Genomic DNA, 24,500 nt, shown 5'->3' with positions numbered 1-24,500 from the left:
TGAATTGCCTCTGTCTTATCTTCACTTTTCATAAATGATTTTAAAACATAATTTTTTACTTTTTAATTCAGTGATGGCAATCGCCTATGATTGCTCCCACCTCCAAAGTAATCTGATCATATCAGGACACATCACTTTACATGGATTTACACTGGGGTGCTTTAGGGGCCACTGGGAATTCCATAAAGCCAGAGAAAAGGAATCCTTATCTAGGATCAAGGGTCAGCAAATGAAATTTTGCCCGGAGTCTACTTTTATACGTGAAGTTTTACTGGAACAGAGCCAAGCTCTGTTGTGCTACAACAGCAGAGTTGAGTAGTTGTGGCAAAGTTCAGGAGATCCAACAGAGAACACATGGCCAACAAAGCCTAAAATATTTACTATTTGGCCTTTTACATAACTTTGTTGACCCCAGGCCTCAACTAGAATCTAGACTCTAGACCAACTGCCAGTGAGACAGCAGAGGTTCCAAAAAGTAAACTACTGTCACAGGGTTGGCCAGCAACAGGGCTGAAACCTGCACACCAACATTCTGATTGCTGATCAAACTTGTTACCCTACACCTAGACTCAGTGCCATGGTCTAACATCCAACCAGGTAAAAACAAAGTCCAGCATTAGGTTCACATTAGCTTTTCAGTTTCTTGATATAGACGTTTGAGTTCCCAAGACACATTTCACTAGGGCAAACTACCAGTGGACTTCTCTCCTACTCCCTAGCCAAGATAAGAGAACTTTTAAAAGGCCCTTGGCAAAACCAAGCTAATTTAGTCAGCTCAGCAAAGGGGCGCTACCTACCTATCATACTACTGCAGTGACCAGCAGTCTCTCTAGGTATGTTTGTATTTCAGAGAGGGAGATCAATCTCTCTTTGCCTCTTTTCTTTCTACCTCTGCTCTCCTCCCTAGAACCTGCCCTCTGGGGGAGAGGATAGCAAGAAACAAGTCATAGTAAACAAACAGAGGTCAAAAGCTGAAGACTTCCTTCGAGACCAGCAGACACAGTCTTAAAAGAAAAATGTGAGACTGAAGAAGAGTAACTTTTTTGCTCTGAAGGTACTTTTGTCCCTAAAGGATTATACCTTTAGGTATACCTTGGATGAGGCGGCAAAGGGCACACAACCCTCCTCATTCCTATAGGCAAAGTCCATGATGTGTGTGTCTGAGGGGAAGGTGTCACATGGCTCCATTTTCTCTCTAAAGCTCAGCCTCTAGGGGCTTCTAACAGTCCCCGCAAAGGAAGGCAGATTAATTTGAAAACCAAAACTAAAACACAACTGTTAAAAACGAACCAAAGTGAAACAATGGCAGAGAGCACCCACTCTGTCTCAGTTCTGGGAGATATTGCACAGGGGACTCAATCTCAGCTTGGCTCCTTGGGCTGCATGACCTTGAGCAAGTGGTTCAAAGTCTCGGAGCACCTTCCCCAGTACTGTCATTAAAGTGAGTACAAGCATGACACAGAAAGGCTCACTCTAACCCTAACTCCCCAGCAACAGCCCAGGCCACCAGCAGGTCCTCAACAGTCATCTGTGTTAATGATAATCTCCTTGGCCCACATGCTGCCCTGTAAAAACAGAGCACTGCAGCACCAAGCAAGACATTTCGTCATCTTCAGTACAAACCGAAAGCACATTCTGTTTCAGGCCTTGCCGCCTTGTTTTGCAAAGTGTGAGGTCAGCATCATTCCCTCTTTTTTTGAAGGAAAGCAGCTTCTAAAACATGTGGCCAACTAAGCTAGTGGAATGTCAGGTTCAAGTCTCTATTAGCTAAGACACTTTATAAAACGGCTAAAATAGGGCTTAGAAACATTACCAGGAATCACCAAGTCATCAGTCGGTCTAGATTTTGGGAAGCAGCAGGCTCAATATCAAGTACTGAAAAAAGGTGTGGACACCCAAAGAATACCTTCCCCAAATCTTAGTCCAAAAAATAGCTTTGAGGAATGCCCTGGTGGTCCAGTGGTTAGGACTCCACGCTTTCACTGCTGAGGGTGCAGGTTCAATGCCCTGGTCGGGGCAAGCTGTGCAGCGCAGTCCCCCCACCCCCAACCAAAAAAAGACAAAAAATAGCTTTGTGTTCGGAACCCAACTACTCTACAAGGTAGACATGGCAGTCATGGGAGACCTAGGCTGAAAAGGGACTCAGGGCTCAGGCTCTACAGTCCCAAGGCTCTAGGACTCTGGCCAGTGATGATTCTTTCTCTGAAACTCATGTCTGCTTTTCAGTCTCTTGATGCCCAGAAAGGACCTGAGAAACCAAAGGTCGGCCAGGCACACAGGCAGTGACAAACATCAGGCTGCAGGGCTACTCACCTAAACTATCAGGGCTGTCAATGGAGAAACACATCAGTATAACATCAGTATCCGGGTAGGAGAGAGGCCTCAAGCGATCATAATCTTCCTGCCCAGCTGTGTCCCACAAAGCCAACTCTACCTATGATAAGAAAAATAAACATAAGAGTGCAGGTTAATCCCACCACTTACTTTCAGAAGAAGTGACACTTAACACAGTACCTTCAAATGATAGACTGTCCAAAACAGTAAAATACAGGAGTGTTCACTTTTATTAGAATCAAGCCTGAAGGTCGGAAGGGGTATTTAAATTGTTTTAGGTTGAAATTTCTCAAAATTGCAAATTTTATAAACAGATGCTAGAATTGAATAAAGTACCTAATTCAAAATGTCAAGTTAAAAATAACTTTGTAGGGACTTCTCTGGTGGCGCAGTGGTTAAGAATCCACCTGCCAATGCAGGGGGACACGGGTTCGATCCCTGGTCTGGGAAGATCTCACATGCCGTGCAGCAGCTGAGCCCATGTGCTGCAACTACTGAGCCTGCGCGCTAGAGCCCGTGAGCCACAACTACTGAAGCCCGTGTGCCTAGAGCCCGTGCTCTGCAACGAGAGAAGTCACTGCAACGGGAAGCCCGCGCACCGCAACGAAGAGTAGCGCCCGCTCGACGCAACTAGAGAAAGCCCACGCACAGCAACGAAGACCCAATGCAACCAAATAAAGAAACAAACAAAAAACTTTGTAGCTTGTAAGTACTTAATTACAAATAACATTCTACATAGGAAAGAAAGTGAATGAACAAGAGGGGAAATCAACTGTAAACAACATGCTACTAGGTATACAAGGCAAGAGAGGGAAAAACCAGAACAAGTAACTTTTCCTAACACATTCTCACTCAACCATTTCCTTACTTTGTCTCATCATTCTGCTCCAACGTGGAAACGTGGAAACAAGACTGTATTTGAGTTGATGGGTAAGAAAAGACACCATCCTGGGTGTTAGGCAAGGTCTGAGCTGACAAGAAAGGCCTATGGCTCTGCCTTTACTGCTCAAAAAAATGTATGAATGGCTGAATGAAAGCATCACATAGGTAGGAGGGTACTCCTTTCACACCTGGGAACCTACTCACTTTCCAGTGGTAGGAGGGCAAGCTGATGTCTGGGCTCTGGACGTAGCCCCGCTTCCACACTGTCCAGCACTGCAGTCAGCCCTGTCACCACTTCTTACAGTCACAGTGGATTTTTAACACCCTTTGCTCAGGAGCCCTTTGGGGCTCAAGGAGTTCTCCCTCCAATGCCTAGGATAGCCTTCTATTCCTAACACTTTCAGAGCCCATATTTCAGAGTTTCTAAATATTATTCCTACCTTAAAGTTGATGGCTAATTATCTCTTCCACCTTGAACCTCTGTCTCAGGATATGTCACTCACAACTTCCACATGTCCCATTGCGCCTCTGTCACACACACATACCATCAGCTTGGTATAGGAATCTGTAACATACTGATGCCCAATCCTCACAGCTGGTCTGATCTCAGGATGGTACAGCGCATTCATTCTCTGCCAAATCCCACTCCTCTGGCTCCTCCACACCTCATGGGTATTCAGTCAGACACAACAGCCAACTCTGATTGTCTCCTGATAAATGATTTCAGGGTGTCAGGACTGTCTCATGTCAGAATGGGCCTTTCTATTTTTGGTAGGTCTATTTCTTGGACCATGATCACCTAGAATTTTGGATGGTTCCCTAGGCTCTGTTAGTACATACTTTTATGAGAATATTTGCAGGAGGTGCCCTCTCCCACTCTGGGGCTACCGACTTGCTCTAAGGTAGGTAGCTAGACTGTGATACCCTCTTCCAGATCAAGTACCTTTCTTTCAGGGTTTCTCTCCCTGGGTGAAGGGCTCCCCTATTTTGCCAGCGTCAGGCACGTTCAAGGTTGGCAGAGCAAGAAACATACTCATAGATCATTCCTCAAGGTTTATAAGTCCAAGTTCCTTTTTAAAAAATATTTATTTATTTATTCGGCTGCACCAGGTCTCAAGGTTTGTAAGTCCCTACATTTCTTTTTATTTCTTAAAAAGTTATTTATTCGTTTGTTTATTTGGCTGTTCTGGGTCTTAGTCGTGGCACATGGAATCTTTGTTGCCAATGTGCAAGATCTTTGTTGGGGCACGTGGGATCTTTTAGTTGTGGCACGTAGGATCTTTTAGTTGTGGCATGCGGGATCTAGTTCCCAGACTAGGGATGAAACCTGGGCCCCCTGCACTGGGAGCATGGAGTCTTAACCACTGGATCACCAAGGAAGTCCCAAAGTCCCTAAATTTCTTAAAGGTAAGATCCTGGTCATTCCAAGACACCAAGGCACAGATGATGTTTCAAAGACAACAGAAGAGTCATTACTATCCCCAAAACATATATACTGCCACAGGTGGAAAAAACTCTCCCAAATGATGGTCACAGACACATAGCAACCAACAGCTGTCATTCTCTGAATGACAAGATAAAACCAGCAATATACATTCAAGTAGGCTTTTGAGAAATGTGCTATGAAAATACCAACCTAATCCTGTTTTCCTCAAGCCACTGGGTCTTTCTGTGTATGCATGGCAATCAATCTAAATTAGATGAGAGGGCTGTTATGTGACAGCAGGCCCAAAGATCTCAGCACATTTTCACCCAGCTTGTCACAATTGGGCCCTGTCTCTACACAAAACCAATCTTCCTATCAGGCCCACAGAAACCCTGTATTCAAGCATCATGCAGAGAACTGACTGAAAGTTGAATTGGCAACACAGTACTGATGGGCCACCTGCAAGGTAGGACCCAGACAAAGTTCTGTTACGCTGGAATTCATGTGTTTTTTTCATCCATTCTTGACAAGAAGGGTGCCTTGGGGTTCCTAATGGCATGAGAGCAATCATTGTGGCCCACACGGCAACTGGATAAACTATAAAAGACGGTTCTGAGTATGCTCTTGTTCAGACCAACCTGTCAAGTGCTTTGGTGCTTCCAAATACCTTCAGTCACTTCACAGACCCCCAATGTCAACTGTAAAATAGCTTAAACCACTTTACAAATGAAAGTAGCTCAAAGATTAGGCAGCTTACTCATGGTCATAGAAGTATCAAGATACCCTATGAGGGACTCTAGAATTCTAAGCAGCTGGCCTAATGTGCTTTCCATTACACAGTCCCACAAAATGAGGCTAGGTAATACTGGGACAGAAAGGGATAACAGGTAAAGCAAGAATATGAGAAGGAAGAAAGGAGACAGAATTGCGGAAGCCAATAAATTAGGTGCTAGCAGCATGAGACATGTGACTGAATGCCTTAAGAGGACTGAGTGTGTTGGAAAAGAGCCCCTTGTTCTAGTTTTCTTTTCAGCTAACCCATTTGCAATGAGAATTTCATTCCTCTTCAAAAGATGTATAGGAATCTGGATAAAATATTATTTTGACAACAAAAGGGAGCAGAAGAGGGAAAAAAAAATCTAATTCCAGAAGAGCTTTGCCCCAGTCTTGCTGGTGGGCTTTCAGGGCAGACAGGAGGAAACACTGTCCTCACCACCAGTGACAGGTAATTGAAGCAAATGTAGCAGCCTGTTTATGTCAAAGTAAAAAAACATGAAAAAAAATTAAATGTGACAATGTTGTTTGACACTGCTGGTGGTATAGATCAGTACAACCCTTTAGAAGCATAATCAATAAGGACCCGTTGACCTAGTAATCTCAAACTTCAGCACTTAATGAAATACTATGACAGAAAAAAAAGTCCATCCATGCAAAGAGGTTCATTTTAGTATGATCCATTTGGCAACAAACTAAATTTCAAACATAAATAAAGCTGGAAAGAACACATATTCTAAGGCTTCCCCCTGTGAAATACATATGAATGTGGACAAAGTCTAGAGGGTAACAGTTAAAAATGAACAAAATTGAGCTAAAAGGCAGGATGAGAATGGATTTCTCCTTCTAACATTTTTGTTATTGTTATATAGTGTACTGAAGAGACAAAAAGGCCTAATTCTCTCCAGGCTCTATGAATAGCCTAACATGCAAAATAGTACCAGTTGTTATGAAAAGTATACTCACCTGCTTTCCGTCCACTTCAATATCTGCCACATAGTTCTCAAACACTGTAGGTACATACACCTCTGGGAACTGGTCCTTGCTAAAGACAATGAGCAAGCAAGTCTTGCCACAGGCTCCATCTCCAACAATCACCAGTTTCTTCCGGATGGCAGCCATTGCTGAAAACACAAGACAAAAGCGTTATCTAGAATGCACAAGAAGCTGTAATAGTTTCAGTCTATGACACACACTTTTCTGACCATGGAGCACAAGCCTCTAGTAGCACACCAAAATATAAAATGCTAGTATACCTTTCCACTTGGCACCAAAAAGTCATACCAAAAATCCATAACTAGGGGGCTTCCCTGGTGGCGCAGTGGTTGAGAATCTGCCTGCTAATGCGGGGGACACGGGTTCCAGCCCTGGTCTGGGAGGATCCCACATGCCGCAGAGCAACTAGGCCCATAAGCCACAACTACTGGGCCTGTGCTCCACGATGAGAGGCCACGATAGTGAGAGGCCTGCGCACCGCGATGAAGAGTGGCCCCCGCTTGCCCCAACTAGAGAAAGCCCTCACACAGAAACGAAGACCCAACACAGCCAAAAATAAATATTTTTTTAAAAAAGAATGCAACATAATTCTTTAAACAAAAAACCCATAACTAACATTATACTTAATGGTGAACACATTGAAAGCTTTCCCCAAGATCAGGAACAAGACAAGAAAGTCTACTCTTGCCACTTCTAAGGAGGTTCTAGCAATTATGCAAAAGGCAACATAAAAGACATCCAGATTGGAAAAGAAGTAAAATTATCTTAATTTGCAGATGACATAATCTTACATATGGGAAATCCTAAGGAATCCACTAAAAAACTATTAGAACTAATAAATTCAGCAAGGTTGCAGGATACAAGGTCAACATACAAAAATCAATTGTATTTCTATTCTCTAGCAATGAACAAACTGAAAATGAAATTAAGAAAACAATTTCACTTACAACAGCATCAAAAAGAACAAGATAGGAATAAATTTAACAAAAGAAGTACAAAACATACTCTTGAAAACTTAAAAAAACAATGTTGAGAGAAACTAAAGATCTAAATAAATGGAAAGACGTTCATGTTTATGGACTAAAAGACAATATTGTTAAATGGCAATATCCTCCAAGTTAATCTACAGATTCAACACAATCCCTATCAAAATCCCAGCTGGCTTCTTTGCAGAAATTGACAACTGATCAGAAAATGCACATGGAAATTCAATGGACCCAGAATGGCCAAAACAATCATAAAAATGAAGAGCAAAGTTGCAGGACTTACACTTCCTGATTTCAAAACTTACTATAAAGGTACAGTAATCAAGACAGTGTTGCACTGTCATAAAGACAGACGTATAGGTCTTTGTGCATATGCGGGATGAAACAGGAAGGTGAAGATGGCAGCAGCCAGGGCGGGGGTCCTGGGAGTCCGATGGCTGCAAAGGGCAGCCTGAAACGTGGTGCCAATGGGTGCACGGACAGGTATGGTGATTACCTGAAGCTCCCTGACCACTCACAGCAGGAGAGGGACCCATGGTATGACTGGGACCACCCAGACCTGTGGTTGAACTGGGGTGAACCGATGCACTGGGACCTAGACATGTATATCAGGAACGGTGTGGACATGTCCCCCACTCCTGTTTCTTGCAATCTTATGTGTAAGCACCTCTTCGGCTTCGTGGCCTTCATGCTGTTCATGTTTTGGGTAAGGGAGACTTACCCCACTTACCAGCCTGTGGGGCCAAAGCAGTATCCTTACAACAATCTGTATCTGGAACGAGGTGGCAATCCCAACAAAGAACCTGAGCTAGTGTTTCACTATGACATCTGAGGAGGCTTCGTGGGCTTTGTGCGCCCCCTAACTGACTCCTTTAATCCTAGAGATTTTACCTTAATGAAATCCCTAATAAAACTTAGTGCTGTGGTAAAAAAAAAAAAAAAAAAAAAAAAAGACATGCATAGATCAATAGAGTAGAAGTGAGAATCCAGAAATAATCCCTCACCTTAGGGTCAAACCATTTTCAACGAGGATGCCAAGACAATCCAATAGAGGAAAAACAGCCTTTTCAACAAATGGTGCTGAGACAACTGAATAGATATATACAAAAGAAGGAAATTAGAACTCTACCTCACATCATATAAAAAATTAACTCAAGATGGATTACAGACCCAAATGTAAGAGCTAAAACTACAAAAGACATTTTTTAATTAACCAGCCAACAAAAACAAAAAACGTAGTAGGGCTTCCCTGGTGGTGCAGTGGTTAAGAACCTGCCTGCCAGTGCGGGGTACAAGGGTTCAAGCCCTGGTCCGGGAAGATCCCACATGCCGCAGGGCAAGTAAGCCTGTGTGCCACAACCACTGAGCCTGCACTCTAGAGCCCGCGAGCCACAACTACTGAGCCGGTGTGCCACAGCTACTGCAGCCCACGCGCCTAGAGCCCACCTGTGCTCTGCAGCAAAGAGAAGCCACCGCAATGAGAAGCCCACGCACCGCAACGAAGAGTAGTCCCCGCTCACCTCAATCAGAAAAGCCCACGTGCAGCAAGACCCAATGCAGAGAAAAAAAAGAAAGAAAAAAAAAAACGCAGTAAAATATACATAAAATCTACCACTTAAACAAATCTTAAGTAATAACTTTGGTGGCATTACTCACATTCAACACTATTGTGCAACCATCACCACCATCCATTTCCAGACCTTTTTTCACCTTCCAAAATCTAAGTTCTATATTCATTAAACAATAACTCCCCATTTCCCCTACCTCCCCTCTGGCAACCACCATTCTACTTTCTGCCTCTATGAATTTTACTACTATAGCTACCTCTTGTAAGTGGAATCATACAGCATTTGTCCTTTTGTGACTGGCTTATTTCACTAAACATAATGTCTTTGAGGTTTCTTCACTTTGTAGCATGTGTCAGAATTTCCTTTAAGACTGAATAATATTCCATTGTATCAATATGTATATACCACATCTTATTCATTCATCTGCTGACACTTGGGTTGCTTCCACCTTTTGGTTATTGTGAATAATATATTTATCACAATATACTGTGGATAGTATATTCACAAATATATCCATCACCAGGAACCAAAGAAAAAAGATAAACTGGACTTCATAAAAATTTTTAAAACTTTTGTGGTTAAAGAGAGAGCATCAAGAAAATGAGAAGACAACCCACAGAATAGGAGCAATGTTTGCAAATAACATATCTGATAAGGGACTTGTATCTAGAATACATAAAAAACTGTTACAACTGAACAACAAAAAAAGCAGCTTAGGTTGGTAGTCTGGCTCAGAGTCTCTCGTTGCAGTCAAGGTTGATTTAGACCCAGAATATATAAAGAACTCCTACAACTCAATAATAGCTAGACAAATAATCCAATTTAAAAATGGGCAAAGGGGACTTTCCTGGTGGCACAATGGTTAAGAATCCGCCTGCCAATGCAGGGTACACGGGTTCAAGCCCTGGTCCTGGAAGATTCCACGTGCCTCAGAGCAACTAAGCCCGCACATCACAACTACTGAAACCCGCGTGCCTAGAGCCCGTGCTCCGGAACAAGAGAAGCGACTGCAACGAGAAGCCCACGCACCACAACGAAGAGCAGCTTGATGCAACTAGATAAAGCCTGCACGCAGCAACAAAGACCCAACGCAGAAATAAATTAATTAATTAATTTAAAAAAATGGGCAAAGGATCCGACTCGATCTATGACCCAGCAATTCTACTCTAAGAGAAATGGAAACGTGTCCACACAAAAACTTTACATGAATGTTCACAGCAGCATTATTCATCATCATCAAAAAGCAGAAACAAACCAAATGTCTAACAACTGATGAATGGATAAAATGTGATTTATCTACACAATGGAATATTATTCAGCAATAAAGTGTGTGTGTGGGGAATACTAGTACATGCTACAACATGGATGAACCTTAAAAACATTACAATTTGTGAAAGAAGCTAGCTAAAAAGAACCACATACTGTGTAATTCCATTTATTTGAAATGTCCAGAATGGGCAAATGCAGAGATAGAAAGTAGACTGGTGATTGCCAGGGGAAGGGAGTTGGAGGAATAGGGAATGACTACCAAGGGAATAGAGGGGTTTCTTTATAGGGTGATGAAATTTTTCCAAAATCATTCTCAGATGATTGCACAACTCTATGAATATTCTATATACAAATGAACTGTACACTTTAAATGGGTGAATTGTAAGGTATGTGGATATTCAATAAAGCTGTTAATAAAAAAGAAAAGAAAAGCATAAAGACTCCCTCCATTTGGCACAGACTAGTGGTCAACCCCAATTCCCACTATTACCTCTTAGAACAGCACTCCAATTTTTAGTTGTGCACTTTGTTGCCCAGCTAAAAGACTATATTTCTTAGCTTCCCTTATATTAGGTATGGCCATGTAGTTCACTTTGTAGTTCTAGCCCCTGAGATGTAATCAGTATTTTGTGGGACTTCCAGGAAGTCTTCCTTAAAGTTGAAGTCTCATGCCCTTCTCACCCTCTTCCTCCTTCCTGCTGCTTAAATCTGGAGTCCGGGCTGTTTAGAAAAAGTCGTCCTAGAATATGAAGATGAGTGCCACACCCTAGAGTTGGAGGAATAAAGGGTAGAAGGAGCCTAGGTCCCAGATACCTTGAGAGCCACCATCTCAGCCCAACTGCCTACTTCCACACTTCTTTTATGTGAAGGAAAAATAACTATCTTGTTTAAGGTAGTATTTTTCAGGTCCCCATTACCTATAGTCAAACTAATTCTCAACAATACATACTCACTGACAAAATCATGTTGTCTGAAGGGAATGTTTCTCAAACTGGAGTGGATGAGACAATCCATTGGGGTACATGAAGGAAACATTAGAAACTAATTTTTTTTTTTTTTTGCGGTACGCGGGCCTCTCACTGTTGTGGCCTCTCCCGTTGCGGAGCACAGGCTCCGGATGTGCAGGCTCAGCGGCCATGGCTCATGGGCCCAGCCGCTCCGCGGCACGTGGGATCCTCCCGGACTGGGGCACGAACCCGTGTCCCCTGCATCGGCAGGCGGACTCTCAACCACTGCGCCACCAGGGAAGCCCATGAATTTACCTCTTTAAAAGTCCTTCCTCTATATTCAGTCTGACTGCTAACATCTTGAAAGGATTCACAAACCATTTTCTACTTTTTCTCATGCTCTCAAATTCATGCCAAGACTTTATATACTTTACCCATCTCAGGCCTAACTTGGTATACTGGTTTATGCCCAAAGTCAAGGAACCAGGACTTTCCAGGATGCAAACAAAATGCATCAGGAACTTCCCTGGTTCAAAAAAAGGCTGCTATCTTTGAATAGCATCCTTCCTAGAAAGCACTCAATTCTCAAGAAATAATTCCTCTAAATCTAATGTGGTTAAGGACACACAAAGTGAAAATGCCAGGGAGCGGGCTTCCCTGGTGGTGCAGTGGTTGAGAGTCTGCCTGCCAATGCAGGGGACACGGGTTCGTGCCCTGGTCCGGGAAGATACCACATGCCGCGGAGCTGCTAGGCCCGTGAGCCATGGCCGCTAAGCCTGCGCATCCGGAGCCTGTGCTCCGCAATGGGAGAGGCCACAACAGTCAGAGGCCCGCGTACCGCAAAAAAAAAAAAAAAAAAAAAAAAAAAAAAAAACAGGGAGCAATCAAAAAGGCTCTTGAAAATTTTCCCTGGGGAACATTTTGCCCAGGAAAAGTATAAAACCATTCAGCTTCTACTGATGACAAAGACAGAAATCACAAGTGATTATGGGATAAAATGAAAATGAAAGCCTACAATTGCAAGGTAATTTCTGGGATGCTAGGAGTCTGGCGATACAACCAGAGTTGTTGATCAGATGTGAAAAGTACAAACATCAGAAAATGAAACTCACTAATTTTTCCTGAAATGACCCAGGAATTTTTTTACTCTAGTATCTTTCCTTTCCACTTTGTTATAATCCAATATCTTTTAAAGTACATGGCTTGCCAGCTTGAGAAAGGAAATCACACTGAGCTCTCTTCAGTCTATCTGCCAGATGTATCATTTTCTATTTCTAGTCTGAATTGTTTCAGATATAATTCTTAAGAGCTTTGAGTAGAGGTTTATTTTTCCAGTAACAGTCAACTATATCTATTTAAGTTACCTGTAATAGTATGCAAGTGACTGTATATTTCTTTTAAAAGTTCTTTATATTTTTCCTCAGTTCAAAACCTTCAGCATAAGTTACTGTGCTACCCTCACTCAAGTCGAAAGGAGCTCTCTCATGGTGCTAAAAGGGCACAAAAAGTACCCACTCAGAGTTTATGTTCTCTGCATCACAAAATCAGCCTTTCCTCAGATCTCAAAAAACAATGTGTTCTGGCTGTGAACCAAATATCAGCAAATTACATTAAGCAGTTACTGTTAACAAAGAAAACAAGACAACCAATATTGCAATATATTTCCCATCCATATGTAAATAGAAATGGGTGTCCAAGAAAAGCAACTGAGAGGCTACATGCAGTGTCCCATGTAATCCCTTGGTACACTTGGTACTCAGCAGTCACAAGAGCAGAGAGCTCAGCGACTCTCAGGAGCCCACACCACAGCCCTCCAGTGCAGCACCCCTTTAGAGGAGGTATGTGGAATCTCTGCCATCTCTTACAAGGTCTGGCATTATGAAAGGCACTCAGTGAAGAGCAGTTACTACTACTAGGGTCTCTCTCCTGCCCAGGCCTAACCTTAGGTCCTCTAGCACCTTTCAATTCATACACTATTGCCACCTGTGGTATCCCACATCACTTTCATCTCTCCTGTCTACTGGCTCCTTCTTTCAGTCTACAATAAAGTGCAGGGTGCCCTATTCTAAAACAAGAAATCTCCACATCCGTGCTTTCCTCTAGTAACCTTCCTCTCTCTGATCTGTTTCAAAGAAAAGGTACAAATTTCTGCTTGCTTCATACCTACTCACTTGCTTAAATTCTTCCCATCTGCATTCTGCCCAAACTTCTACTGAAACTTTCTCAAAAGTCACTAATGACCTACCTTCACAAAATCCAGTCCTCATTCTCCTTGATATTTTTTTTTTTTACCACCATACCTTCCTATCCTTGGACCTCCTTGACAAAATATGCTGATGTGCTGATCTCTTAAGTCTTCCGTCTCCCTAGCTACAGCCTCCACACCTAACGACTCCCTTCAAGATTGTTTTTTTCCCTCACTCTCCTAATACTCTACCTATCTCTGGGGGTTTCAGTTCTTCAAATACTACTTTTATGCACATGATTCTCAAATCTCTATCTCTGACCCAGTCCATGTTCTCAAACTCCAGACACACCTGACCTCTGTGCTCTGCTTGCATATCAAATTCAACGTCTCCAAGACATCATCCCAACTTCTGTCAAGTCTCTTCCCAGTTCCCCCAATCTTGGTGACAAAAACAAAATTACACTCCTAACACACTCAACTCACGGTAGAAACCCTGAGGTTAAAAGACTCTTTTACTTCCTTTGTTCTTCACAGTATGACTACTGTCAAGTTCTGGAGAATTCTACCCCTTCACGGGTCTCACTTCCACCACTAACACTTCCCCTCGCATTCCTACAGTCATCGTTTTCAGTTCAAGTCCTCAGTACTCTCTACCTGGAAAAAAAAGCAAAAATCCAACTGGTTTCCTCACTTCCCTTCTATCTTGCCTGTTGCAGCCAAATCCTCCATTCCTATGCCTGGGCTTCAGTCCATCAGTCTTTGCTCAAAGGCCTTTAGAAGGTCAATGCCACAATCAGGTCAAGACCCATCAGCCTTAACCTCTACGACCCTCTGAAATTCTAACAGCAAAACCTATTTTATCTTCACAACTTCTCTCCATTCCTTATACACCTGGTTCTGTTAACTGGCCTTGTAAAATTCCTCCACCTCAGCTCAAAGCAATGCCTTCTTTGAAAAATGTTTCCCTTTCCCCAGAAAAGAACAACTCACCTGTCCATCTCAACTACCACCTTCTGTTTCAAAGCCTATTTCTGGTCCTACGGCTTCCACTCCCAAAAATGAGATGCTGCTTAAAACTGGGGCTTTGGACTGCTCTTGGTTCTTATACATATCAGTTCAGCCACTTTTACCAGGCATCCTACCCTATGTGAGAGATGTGGCAGTTTATTTCTCTGTGCTTGACTCATATCCATTCCTGAGGTTTAAGTTCCTCCAGGACAGGGACTATGCTTCTGGCTTGGCCTATCCCTTGGAACTGTATTCCCAGCTGCATTAATGTGGCAAGGATACACTGAATGGGATCCATGTACAGAGCAATAAAGTCTAAAGAAGGGGTATGTTTCCCCAAAATACTGATGAAAAACCTATAGTCTCAGAAAACTGAAATTCCACTCAAACTACCACAGGTCAAGCACTAAAATACTGAAAAAGACTTAGTGTGTAATACTAACTGGAGCTGGACATGTGCTGTACTCAGTAGAGAATTTCAATGACATTCCTTTGAAAAACAGACTACCAAAGTATATCAACTGAAGCTACTTCTGCCTGACTTACCACGGATGTTTTTGGAGTCTCAACATTGCAGCTTCCCCTCCGGTCTGATATACCATATATAATGTTTGCTATCTGCCTTTCAAAAGTCCCCAATTTTAAGTACATACTTCCTACCATCACTGTATTGCAATTGGATCCTTCACACATCTGAAAACATCCCTGTAAAATGCTGTTAGAAAGCCAGGTAGCACCACAGCAAAGATACATGCTCTTAGTAACTACTCTTCACAGGTGGACAGTGTGCCAAGTATACTGGGCCCAGCCCTGCCCCCTGATTTTCAAGGCCAAGAAAATTCCCAGGATGGGAACAATGGCGTTATCAGTGGCTGTTGCAACCTCTCAAAATCAATCACAACAATGACAAATTAAGGTGCGCTGACTTAGATGTGGATGGAGCCTACCTTGCCCCTGTTGCTTTACTTTTGGGGTTTTTTGGCCGCGCCGCACAGCTTGCAGGATCTTAGTTCCCCGACCAGGGATTGAACCCAGGGCTCTGGCAGTGACAGCGCTAAGTCCTAACCACTGGACTGCCAGGGAACTCCCCTGTTGCCTTGCTCTGATGTCAGTTACTATTCTACAGGCAACATGAAAGCCCCACAGTCTTCCTGGTATAGTCTCATTCACAAAGTTACTGACAACCACACCAAAAAAGTCAGAAAGACCTTCTAACTCTGTGTCCAGAATGCTTTAAGCTACAGCATTAGGGTGAACTCAACAAGGCCACATGGGTGGCTGTCTGCGGCTGGCATTCAATGATCTAGTGGTTAAAGCACAAAATACAATAAAGAATTACTAATCGCTATTTAAAGGTTTCTATTAGAAAGCAGGAACTTTTGTTTTATTTGTTCAAAGACTCAAAACTTATCAAAGGTTGAAACTCAGTACAGGACTGGCCCTGCTGCTAAGAAGCAGTGCTGGGAGTGAATGGCAAGAGGTCACCCTTCTGGAAACTACCACCTTCCTTCCATAAGAGGAAATAAGGGCTGTCTGGACATAAACATCCTCCCTGAACAGCACTGAGGGCAGAGGGGAGGGAAGAAGGCAAGAACAACTTTTTTATGATGTGCAAATCCTGGTGGACATAGTCACAAGTACTTGGAGCAATGCCCCTTTCAAGGGTGATTCTTCTGCTGGCATTGATGATGAAGCACTTTCCGAGGCATACACCTCACCGGCCCCATCAGAGGCTTGGGTTTTTGGAGGACAACCACTACTGATACACTTCACTGCCACATCTGATAGTGATGCCTACTGCTAATCACAGGCTACTTGTGGCTCTCAACTCCATTTCTGCCTCACCCTATTACCTGACATACAACTTCAAAAAACACACTGTGCTAATCATTCTCTGGTTCTCTCGTTAACGATACAAATGGTGTCATAAGTTTTAAAATATGCTATACTACAACAGATCTTAAACTGCGTGGACCTTGATCAGCCACCATGACAACTTACACTGGTATATCACAATGTACCTGTCACACATTTGATAGGAACTGATTTGATCCTGAACTCCTCCAAAGGCAGGTTTAATTATCATTCATTTTACTAATGAGAAAAGAAGCTTAGAGTTACTATATTTTACTGAGTATAAGGCCAGTATGTTATTAAAATATATTTTCAAACTGAAAAACTGTTCTAGCATATAAGGTACACAGTTCTAAAACTTCCAATTTTAGAGAGGATGCTGAAATGTAACTTGTGCAATTGGGATAGAAAACAAAGGATTTACTCATTGCCAAAGAGCCCTACAAATCAACCAAACTCCATTAGCCTAAATTTCTGCCAGTAAACAGATAAAATAGGCCAGGTCTACTAAGCAAACATGTCACGGAAGCCCTGTGCCAAATGACACACAATGAAAGGCATATGATGTCCAATTGGTCAGGGGGAAAGGGGATGGGGGAACATGACACATACGAAAAAACGTTATTCTACAGCGTGTTATATATTATACAGTGGATATATACACACACATATAGAAGCTTTCTTAAAAAATATTTCAATTGAAGTATAATTCATAGGACTTCCCTGGTGGCCCAGTGGTTAAGAATCCACCTACCAATGCAGGGGACACAGGTTCGAGCCCTGGTCCCGAAGATCCCACATGCTGTGGAGCAACTAAGCCCGTGTGCCACAACAACTGAGCCCGTGAGCCACAGCTACTGAAGCCCGTGCACCTAGAGCCTGTGCTCTGCAACAAGAGAAGCTACCACAACGAGAAGCCGATGTACCGCAACGAAGAGTAGCCCCCACTCGCAGCAACTAGACAAAGCCCATGCACAGCAATGAAGACCCAACGCAGCCAAATTTTTTTTTTTTTTTTTTTGCGGTATGCAGGCCTCTCACTGTTGTGGCCTCTCCCGTTGCGGAGCACAGGCTCCGGATGCGCAGGCTCAGCGGCCATGGCTCACGGGCCCAGCGGCATGTGGGATCTTCCCGGACCGGGGCACAAACCCGTGTCCCTTGCATCGGCAGGCAGACTCTCAACCACCGTGCCACCAGGGAAGTCCCCCAAAATTTTTTTAAATAAATAAATTAATTTAAAAAAGAATCTGCCTTCCAATGTAGGGGATGTGGGTTCGAGCCCTGGTTGGGGAACTAAGATCCCACATGCTGTGTGGGGCAACTAAGCCTGTGTGCTCTAGAGCCCACACACCACAACAGAAGATCCCACATGCCACAACTAAAGACGCGATGCAGCCAAATAAATAAATAAATATTAAAAAAAAGAAATATAATTTACATACTATACAATTTATCCATTTAAAGTATACAATTCTGGGGATCTCAGTAAAGCATAATGATTATAGTTAATGATACTGTATCATATACTTGAAAGTTGCTAAGGAAGTAAATCTTAAATGTTCTCACTACAAAAAAAAGAAATGGTAATTTTGTGATGTGATGCTTTGGTGGTAATCACTTTGCAATATAAGTGTATCTAACACTTTGTACATACTTACACAATACTATATGTCAATTATATCTCAATAAAGCTGGGAAAAGAGGTATACAATTCAATGGTTTTTGGCATACTGCATTATTTTTAGAAGTTGTGATAATATATAACAAAATTTGCCATTTTAACCATTTTTGTATATAACTGTGATATTATGATATATATTTATAATAAGAAATATACATATATTTCTTATTTGGTCTTCATCCCAGCTCCTGGCACACAGCTCCTAAAACCTTAGTAATTTCCTAAGCGATATGTGCAATGGAGAGTTATTTGTTATAATATTTGGTCTTTTGGCCTCATATAGCTCCAGTGTAATCAGGGTGAAGAGTGTCTTGCTATTCATAACAAGCTCTTTTCAACCATACCTGAGTTTAAGTTAATGAGGTGACTTTTGGAAAATCCCCAAGGATGGGGACTGGTTGCCAGGGGAACCAACCATGTGATTAGAGGGTTGGAACTTTCAGTCTACCCCCACCCCCAAACAGGAAAGAGGGGCTGGAGGTCGAATTAATCGCCATTGGCTGGTGATTTAATCAATCATACCTGCATAATGAAGCCCCTCCCAAACCCAAAAGGGTTCAGAGAGCTTCCAGGTTGGTGTTGTGAGAATGACACACCCGAAGAGCTCTCTGTGCCCCTTCCCACATACCTTGCCCTATGCATCTGGCTGTTTCTTTTATAAGAAACCGGTAATCTAGAAAGTTAAATATTTTCCTGAGTTCTGTGAGTCACTCTAGCAAATTAATTGAACTCCAGGAGGGGGCTGTGGGAACCTGGGGATTATAAAGCAATAAAAGCAGAGCTCTGGGGTTTCCCTGGTGGCGCAGTGGTTGGGAGTCCGCCTGCCGATGCAGGGGACACGGGTTCGTGCCCCGGTCTGGGAAGATCCCACATGCCGCGGAGCGGCTGGGCCCGTGAGCCATGGCCGCTGAGCCTGCGCGTCCGGAGCCTGTGCTCCGCAACGGGAGAGGTCACAACAGTGAGAGGCCCGCGTACCACAAAAAAAAAAAAAAAAAAAAAAGGCAGAGCTCTTTGGGTCTTAAATGACAGATTCACAAAATTAAAAGTTGACTTGATTCAGATATAAAATTTGAAACTTTATTTAACCCAAACTCTGCTTGCTTTGGTAACTAAGCCAAATTTCTTTCAAATGAAATTACTCACCTAACAAAATTCTGTTACTGTATCTTTAACCTCAAAACATTAGGGACCCAAGTCTAACTAAGAAGCTTCACCTCCATGTGTCTTACAGAGTGATTTACATTGCTCTAAAGAGGTGAGACCTATACTTGGCCCAGGTTAAGGTCTCTGGAAGAATCTACTTATAAAGAGAAAACATGCAACTTAAACCATCTCCATCTACACAAGCCAAAAGCTGTTGAAGGGTACTGGGAGACTAATTTGGCAACAATCATTTAATATTATTGGTAGCCTTTAAGCAGAAAAAAGGCTTTCTTGAAATTCATTTCAGGACACAATCTATATGAGTTCTCCCAAAATAAAGTAGAAGGTCTTACTGCAAAGGACATCTAGCCCAGGATCTAGCATTCCAACTTTTTTTCTAAAAAATTCCTTAGGCAGTCATCAAAGTACCAGCAAGATAATCAGCTTACTCAAGCCACAAGCTAGAATTTTTCAAGCTCCCAATGAGAGCCCAGATATGGTAGCAGCAGATCTGAAGTGATGCCCAGTACTATCTCTGGCAGATGCATTCTGCTCAAGCCCTCACAGTAAGCCGAAGAACTCTGATCTCAACACAGGCAAAGCAGTTCTGAGATATAGAGAGCTTTAGTTTGTGGCTCACGTTCCTATCTAGTCTCAAAGTTATGTTCTCCCAACCCTGTCTGTCCCAGTATTATTAATGGTGGAGGCTGTCTTCCAAAATGATTATTTCCAGCCACTATGAGCTGATTTGTAAGCTTCTGAGTGCTGCCCCCAATTCTTATACTGTTCTGCTAAAACTTTATTTAACCTAGGTTTACCCAGACAACTTAAGGCTATTCCAGAGTTCTTTTGCCTTACCAAATCATCTATATAAGGACATTTCCTCATGATGACACAAATGGAGTAATGCTGAACCCTGAATATAAACCACTGCCTTATTCTTTTTTGTGTGTGTGTGTGTGTGTGTGTGGTACGCAGGCCTCTCACTGTTGTGGCCTCTCCCGTCGCGGAGCACAGGCTCCGGACGCGCAGGCTCAGCGGCCATGGCTCACGGGCCCAGCCGCTCCGCGGCATGTGGGATCTTCCCAGACCGGGGCACGAACCCACATCCCCTGCATCGGCAGGTGGACTCTCAACCACTGCACCACCAGGGAAGCCCCCCACTGCCTTATTCTTAATTCTAAAAATTTTATTTTCTAATAATGAAGTGAGACCCCATTTGCAAAAGGGAAAAGGCATTTTCTTAGATGGAATGAAAGCAAACAACAAGCCAGCACCTATTCTGGCTTTCCTAAAAGTGCCCCTTCTTCTCCAAATCAATTCTTCTAATACAAATTTCAATTCCTTGAGTCATGCTCTCAGGTAGGTGTGAGGAAAACCAATAGAGTCCAGTAAAAATATAGAAAGTGTAAATGATAGGCTCAACTCTTTCAGCTACATTTGCATTTTAAAAGAGCCTATAAAACCCAAATAAACACGTAGTAGACGATTACTCCATGAGAGATGAACCTTCCTTGATTATTCCTCAATCACTCTCAACTTCACTGTGTATGTTAAAAAAAAAAAAAAAAAAAAGGTGGGGGAGGTTTTACAAAGAAAAGAGAACAAAGGCTAAATCTCAAAAGTCTTAAGATGTCAGAGGGAAGCAATAAAGAAAACCATGATACAAAGCACAAGGAATGAAGTGTTAAAAGAACTGATTAATACCCCAGGAGTTAATCTTTTGGGGTTAACAACAACAAAAAAAATTTTTTAAAGGTATTTCACGAAGTGAGCACATCCATGTAACTACCACCAAGATCAAGAAACAACACCATCAGCATCCCAGAAGGTCCCATGTCCCCTTCCTCCTAAGTCATTCCTGGACTAGTCTGATTTCTTTCACTGTGGATTGGTTTTGCCTGGGTTTAAATTTCTTTGCTGATCTTGAACTTTGTTTGGGGCTACTTTATTTTAACAATCTTTCAGAGATTCATCCAGGTTGCTTCAAATAGCACTTGGTTTACTTTCATAGCTGTGTCGTATTCTGCTCTTGACTGATTATTTGGGCCTTTTAGGAATACTTATGACAAATCTTGCACATGTTTGGTATACTTATTTACTAAACAATTTTGTGGGTTTATACCTAAGAGAATGTTTTGCTTTAGTATATACTACTAAACAGTTTTGCAAAGTAGTTATATACTCCCACAAGCAGTAAATGCTTCCCATTCAATGATACTTTTTAAATTTTAGTCAAGTTGGTGGGTGTGTAGTGATATCTCATTATGGCTTTAATTTGCATGTCTCTGATGACTAGCGGTGTTGAACACCGTTTCCTGTGTTTACTGGCCATTTTGGAAAGCTGCTTTTGTGAAAAAGGATTACCTTGAACTAAGAAATTCAATCCTACTGGGGAAATAAGATACCTATGAAACATACTAAGATGTAGATTGAGATTTTTAACATAAGCCAAAAGAGTAACAGAGTAGGTTAGACTATCAATCACTAAGAAGCAGATAAACAGATTTCAGAGAAATTTTAAGACTCATTGAAAATTATTCTGGGGTACCTGGTAGGTGGTGGGTGCTTCATTTTACCCCTATAGTGCATACACTGATTAAGAGGTTCTCAAAGTTTAACATGCATCAGAATCACCTGGAGAGAGGGCTTGTTTAAACCCAGATTAATGGACCCACCCCCAGAAGTTCTGATTCAGTAGTTCTGTGGTAGGGGCTGAGAATCTGCATTTCTATCAAGTTCTCATGTGATGTTAACACCACTAATCTAGGGACCACTTTGAGAACCACTGAAGTGTTCTAGATAGTCACCTTAATAGGACTATTTCATTAATTGAAAACTAAAGACTAAAGGATTAAAAATACAGGGAATTAAGTCTATTATTAGTGCCTTACAATATTTGCTTTTGGTTCAGTGAGTTATTTTTAATTTCCAATCCAATTTAATCTAGGAAGACTCTAGAATGTTGTACACTAAACTCTAGGTGCCAAACAGCTCCAGAAAGCCTTCAGGAAGCTATTCAGACAAATGTGAGTCAACATCATGGTTACACAAACATGAGGAAATCACCAGACTGCTGTGTGAAATGGAGAGAACTGAATGTTAATGCATCATTGTAGTGTACCTACCCAAGTGCAGGAAGCAGCCACTCTAACAGTTGAAAAGTGTCTGAAGGACAGACCACTCCCCCACACTGTGCAACCAGGTAAGCAAGACAGGCAAGAGTGCAAATAGGCTGTAGTCACCAGAGGGAATCATTAAGACTTGTAAAAAGAAGTGTGAAAAGAGCTGGCCACCACTTATAAGTCTTACTGTAGCACAGCTTCCTGAAACTCAGAAAGCTACTACCCTTGCTTGACAGATGATGATCTGAACCCCTCCATGAGAGTAAACAGACTTAAGACACACTAGAACCAAATCGATGACTTCACAGCAACTCAAACATACTCAACAAATCTGGCAGCTCTCTTCCCCTGGTATGTAAATGACATTCTGAAAAGAATGTGTACAAAAAAAATCATAAAAGGATAGAAAGCTAGGGAAAACGTGAAATATAATTTTTACAACCACAGGACTTTTGATCAAATATATGGAAAACTCACTTAAGGAGAAATAATTCAGAGTAATCAATCACCGTAAGTTACATATTAATTGAATCCATCCTTCCTTCCCTTCCTTTCTTTCTTTCTAAAATATCTATCTGGCTGCACCAGGGTGGCTGCGGCATGTGGGATCTTTTTAGTTGTGGCATGCGGGATCTAGTTCACTGACCAGGGTTTGAACCCGGGGCCCCCTGCATTGCAAGTGCACAGTCTTAACCACTGGACCACCAGAAAAGACCCTTAACTGAATGTTTCACAATGTCACCAAGATTTGCTTGGATAGGCAAAAGAGAAAAGGACACTAAAACCTGCAGGATTGCTTCTTGATGTTTGCAGGGGAGAGAAGGGTGAGAGTAGAGTGTTTAGGGATATGGACTCTGGAACCAATTGTTTATTAGTTCAGGGCCTTGTTCTGCCCCTTACTGGTTAGCTGAGTGACCTTGGACAAGTTAGCCTTTCTGTGCTTCAATTTCTTTATCTGTAAAATGAGAATACTAGGCGATCCCATAGGGCAGTTATGAGAATTAAACATGTTCATATAAAGGAAAAAGTCTATAACGGCATTATTCAAGTATTTGCTATTTCTGGCAATTTCCCTTTTATTTTCTACAAAGTGGTGGGAGACAAGGCTTCTTCACCTTTAAATGCCTAACGTTCTAGGTACAAGTAAGGAGAAAAAGGAAGTTGGGGAGGGGTGGGTGCAAAAAAAGAAAGATGATCTAAATAAATGCAAAGACATCTGTGTTCATGGATCAGAAGATTTAATATTGTAAAGGTGACAATACTCCTCAAATTGATCTATATATTCAAAGCATTCCTTACCAAAATCCTAGCTAGCTTCTTTGCCAGAAATTAAGAAGCTGCTCCTAAAATTCATATGGAAATCCAAGGGACCCAGAATAGCCAAAACAATCTTGGAAAAGAAAAATTAAGTTGGAGGACTTCCTAATTTCAAAACTCACTACAAAGCTAGTAGTAAACCAAAAAGCAATGTGGTACTAGTATAAACACAGACATATAGACAAATGGAATAGGACAGAGAACAGAAATAAACCTTCACATATATGGTCAAGTGATTCTTGACAAGGGGCCAAGACCATTCTATGAGGAAAGGACAGTCTTTCCAATAAACAGTACTGGGGAAACTGGATATTCACATGCAAAAGTTTAGACTCTGACCTTATACAATAAACAAAGTTAACTCAAAATAGATACAAGAGGAAAACTATAAAAACCTTAAAATACTGAGGAAAAATCTTCCTGTCACTGGGTTTAGCAAAGATTTCTTGGATATGACACCACAAGCAAAGTCAATGAAAGAAAACTTAAATTGAACCTTATCAAAATTAAAAAGTTTTGTGTCTCAAAGGGCACCATCAAGAAAGTGAAAAGACAATCCACTTTTGAGAAGAAAAGATTTGCAAATCACCTATCTGATATGGGATTAATATCCAGAATATATAGAGAACTCCTAAAACTCAACAGCAAAAAAAGAAGCAATCCAATTCAAAACTGGGCAACGGAAAATATACAAACAGCCAATAAGCACATGAAAAAGATAGTCAACATCACAAATTATGATGCAAATCAAAATCACAAATACCACCTCACACCTATTCAGATGGCTAAGATTAAAAAAAAAACCCAAAACCCAGAAAACACTTGAACCCAAAACCCAGAAAACAGCAAGTGTTGACAGGAATGTAAAATGGTACAGCCACTATGGAAAACAGTATAGAGGCTCCGCAAAAGATTAAAAATAGAATTACCATATAACCCAGCATTCCACTTCTGGGCATATACTCCAAAGCAGCAGTCCCCAACCTTTTTGACATGAGGGAC

General features: G+C 41.9%; 1 protein-coding gene and 1 pseudogene across 3 annotated transcripts in view; one reads left to right on the top strand and one right to left on the bottom strand.

Moving 5' to 3' along the window:
• RHOA (ras homolog family member A) overlaps positions 1-24,500 on the bottom strand; it is a 51,839-nt gene that overhangs the window by 4,475 nt on the left and 22,864 nt on the right. For 2 of the 3 annotated variants that reach the window (XM_033413050.1, XM_004283940.3), the window contains 2 exons: positions 6,383-6,540; positions 2,314-2,434 (listed from right to left, as the gene is read on the bottom strand). In XM_033413050.1, the coding sequence (XP_033268941.1) occupies positions 2,314-2,434; positions 6,383-6,538 (277 nt within the window). In that variant the 5' untranslated portion in view covers positions 6,539-6,540. Of the gene's footprint in view, positions 1-2,313; positions 2,435-6,382; positions 6,541-8,402; positions 8,488-24,500 lie in introns of all 3 variants that reach the window. The other variant, XM_033413049.2, reaches the window with a different exon arrangement.
• LOC117198146 (NADH dehydrogenase [ubiquinone] 1 beta subcomplex subunit 8, mitochondrial-like) lies at positions 7,409-8,370 on the top strand (annotated as a pseudogene).

The sequence above is a fragment of the Orcinus orca genome, chromosome 10 (assembly GCF_937001465.1).
Source record: "Orcinus orca chromosome 10, mOrcOrc1.1, whole genome shotgun sequence".
Lineage (NCBI taxonomy): Eukaryota > Metazoa > Chordata > Mammalia > Artiodactyla > Delphinidae > Orcinus > Orcinus orca.
The sequence above is the reverse complement of the archived record's forward strand: the minus strand, read 5'-3'. Positions and strand labels throughout refer to the sequence as shown.